The 2,672-nt window shown below is 47.2% G+C and overlaps 1 protein-coding gene across 2 annotated transcripts in view; it reads right to left on the reverse strand.

Annotated features, from left to right (window-relative positions):
• FBXL20 (F-box and leucine-rich repeat protein 20) overlaps positions 1 to 661 on the reverse strand; it is a 63,992-nt gene extending 63,331 nt beyond the window's left edge. For both annotated transcript variants that reach the window (XR_001515664.1, XM_006774295.2), the window contains exon 1: positions 258 to 661. Coding sequence is in view for 1 of the 2 variants with exons in the window: in XM_006774295.2 (XP_006774358.1) it covers positions 258 to 305 (48 nt within the window). In the remaining variant the exon portion in view is untranslated. The remainder of the gene's footprint in view (positions 1 to 257) is intronic.
• Between the last annotated feature and the right edge of the window lie 2,011 nt (positions 662 to 2,672).

Genomic DNA, 2,672 nt, shown 5'->3' on the forward strand with positions numbered 1-2,672 from the left:
GAGGGGCTGGGAGGGGGTGCGAGTGCGCGCGTGCTCGCGGATCCGGGAGAGCGAGGAAAGCAGGACAACCGTCCGCAGCACCGGAGCCCCCCGTTCGCCTCCCCTCCGCGGGCATGGAGCACGCCTAACCCACCCAGCACTTGAGCTTTCTGTCTGGTTCCTCCCCCGCCCCCTACGTCTGGTCGCTGCTCCCCCAATAGCCTGTGTTGCCACACACGTCCTTCCCGGCCACCCAGCTCCCTTCCCCTATCACTCACTGTCGCCTTGAACCCAAAGTGCAGCAGGCGGTCCCTGCTCGGAGCCATTTTCCTCTTTCTGGTTGTCGCTAGATTGGGACAGTGCTGGTGTTGCTGCCGCCGCTGCCGTAGCTACCGCTGCCGCCGCCTCCCCCGCCCCCGTGGATTGCATTACCGGGTGTTGCAGGGAAGCCTGGAGGGCCGCTGCGGGGCGTGGGTCGCCCTGTGCATGGATCAGAAGGGCAGGGGGATCATTGTGCTGCCCACTGCTCCGGGGATATGCAGCGAGGCCGCACCTCGCACCTTGGGGTCAGGGGGTTCCGTGCTGGAGCGGGGTGACTATTCCTTTAGCTGGGGGAGGGGTGCACTTAGGTGGAAGTGGGGGCAGGAGAGGCGAAAGGGCCTTTGGCTTCCCCCTCCTCGCCGCCGCGACCGCCGCTGGCGCCCAATGGGCTCACTGCCTGCCCGTCCTCCAATCAGGGCTCTGGTTGGTGAGAACCTGATCCTGACGCCACTTTGGCGGGAGAAACAAGCGTGTCTGGCGTGTCTGGCCGAGTAGGCGGGGGCGCTGACAGAAAGGAAACTGACATATAGCTGACTCCTTAGGTTGTGTCATCGCGTTATTATGCTTTAGCAACTCCAGTCCTCAAGGTCTGGAAATTCATGATCGAATTTACATGAATTAAGAGTTTACCCTTAGAACAACGACAAACCACAGAATCATGTTCCAAAGATAAATTAGAAACTATCAAATTTCAGCCGGAATGAGTTTGTCTTCATACCTTGTTTAATTCGCAGTTTTAGTGACCAACTTGTTATGAATCTCATTACGAGCTGACGAACAAATAGTGCTGGAGAGTTGTAAAAAAATTGGTATGTTTTAGCTGTAAGGCTTATTACCAAACTCTTCAAGCACTTTTATTTTCATTATCCTAGAAAGGGCTTCCTAAACAAGAAACCTCGGCTTCAGAAACTCTTTCTTAGGCTCACAAACCCAGATCTAGCTGTTATGCTCTCTCCCCTCACAGGTACTTTTAATGTTATTGCTTCACTTCAGCCAAAAACAAAACAAAAGAAAAATACTGCCTTTTAGTTATGGCTCACCTAAGAACAGTTTTCTCCTAGCAAAAATTGATTAATTTGGTAACTAAGGCCTGCAGAAAATAGTAAAACTGGCTCCAGCAGATACATCAAATGAAACTTTCACAGCTCTGTTTCCCTGTTTCAATTATCTTTTCCAATTAACCTATTTCAAGTTACACTTACTGGAGGAAGACTTACTTTTTGATAAAATTTTAATTGACCAAACTTTTAAAAAGATGAATACATGAACATTATTCAAAGGTTAAAAACTTATTACACATAGGCATATTAATTTTTATCAAAGAAATTTATTTGCATGTAAATAATCAGGTTCTTTTGTAATGTTTTGGGGGGAAAATCCCAGATTTTTATCTTTCAAAAAAATGAAAAACCCCAAAGTATTTACAGAACAGCCATATACACAGAAAAACAAATCAAAGATTTTAGAAAAGACCCTCCCCAGCTGCTCCTGATGTACATTTTTAAAACTCAAAATTTAAAGCCCAGCTTTTACAGCTGAACCTGTTTCCCAACCTAGTTTCTGAGATGTTAAGCACTTCCTATCCCTCAAAAAACTAACTTAAGGGTAGAAAGAAAGGAGGAAGAGGGTTGAAAAGAAGGGGGACGGGGGGCGGGGGGGGGCAGTAAGACAATGAGATTGCCCAGGGATTGTGGATAATGAGTTTCTTATACTGGCATCTGCTTTAAGTAACTTGACTGAATACTGTATGACTCACAGGCTCCCTGAAAGATTTTGTTTCTGTTTTCTGAGAATTCATGATATTGCTGCACTAAATTTTTAGACGTAGGCCTTAAGAAAAATCTTTCCAAGAGCTACCGACCTCAAGCCTGGTTTTGGCAATTACATCCTGCTTCATCCATCCACCCCCGATACTTATTTTAAAACATGCTGATTTTGAACCTGAAATCTTCATGTACATCAGAGCAGGTTTTAATCAAGAACCCCTAACATGAAGCTAAAGACAGAAGAGAAATCAAGTCAAAGAATACATTAAGACACCAGCAGCAGAAAACAGGTAGAAGTTGACTTCATGTCCTTGCCGTCTTTTGAAACAGGAGAATGAGTACACCTAGACAGGAGGGAGGTGTCCCAGGCTTGGATTATTCTGCCTCTTCTCCTCCACCCTGTGGAGAAATGCAGTGCTCCCTGGTTCTCAGGCAGGGTGAAGCAGTTTAGCCCCGGCTCCCTGTTAAGCAAGTTCAGATGCTGGGTCAGTGTGTGGGGTGTGCCCATCGACAATGCAGGGGCTTATCCTTCATCCAGATCCTAACTCGGGATCCTTTGATCTGGGATGAAGACAGAAAGAGAGAAAAAGCTTCCCAGTTTACTCA

Source organism: Myotis davidii, unplaced genomic scaffold (assembly GCF_000327345.1).
Source record: "Myotis davidii unplaced genomic scaffold, ASM32734v1 scaffold327, whole genome shotgun sequence".
Taxonomy (NCBI): Eukaryota; Metazoa; Chordata; class Mammalia; order Chiroptera; family Vespertilionidae; genus Myotis; species Myotis davidii.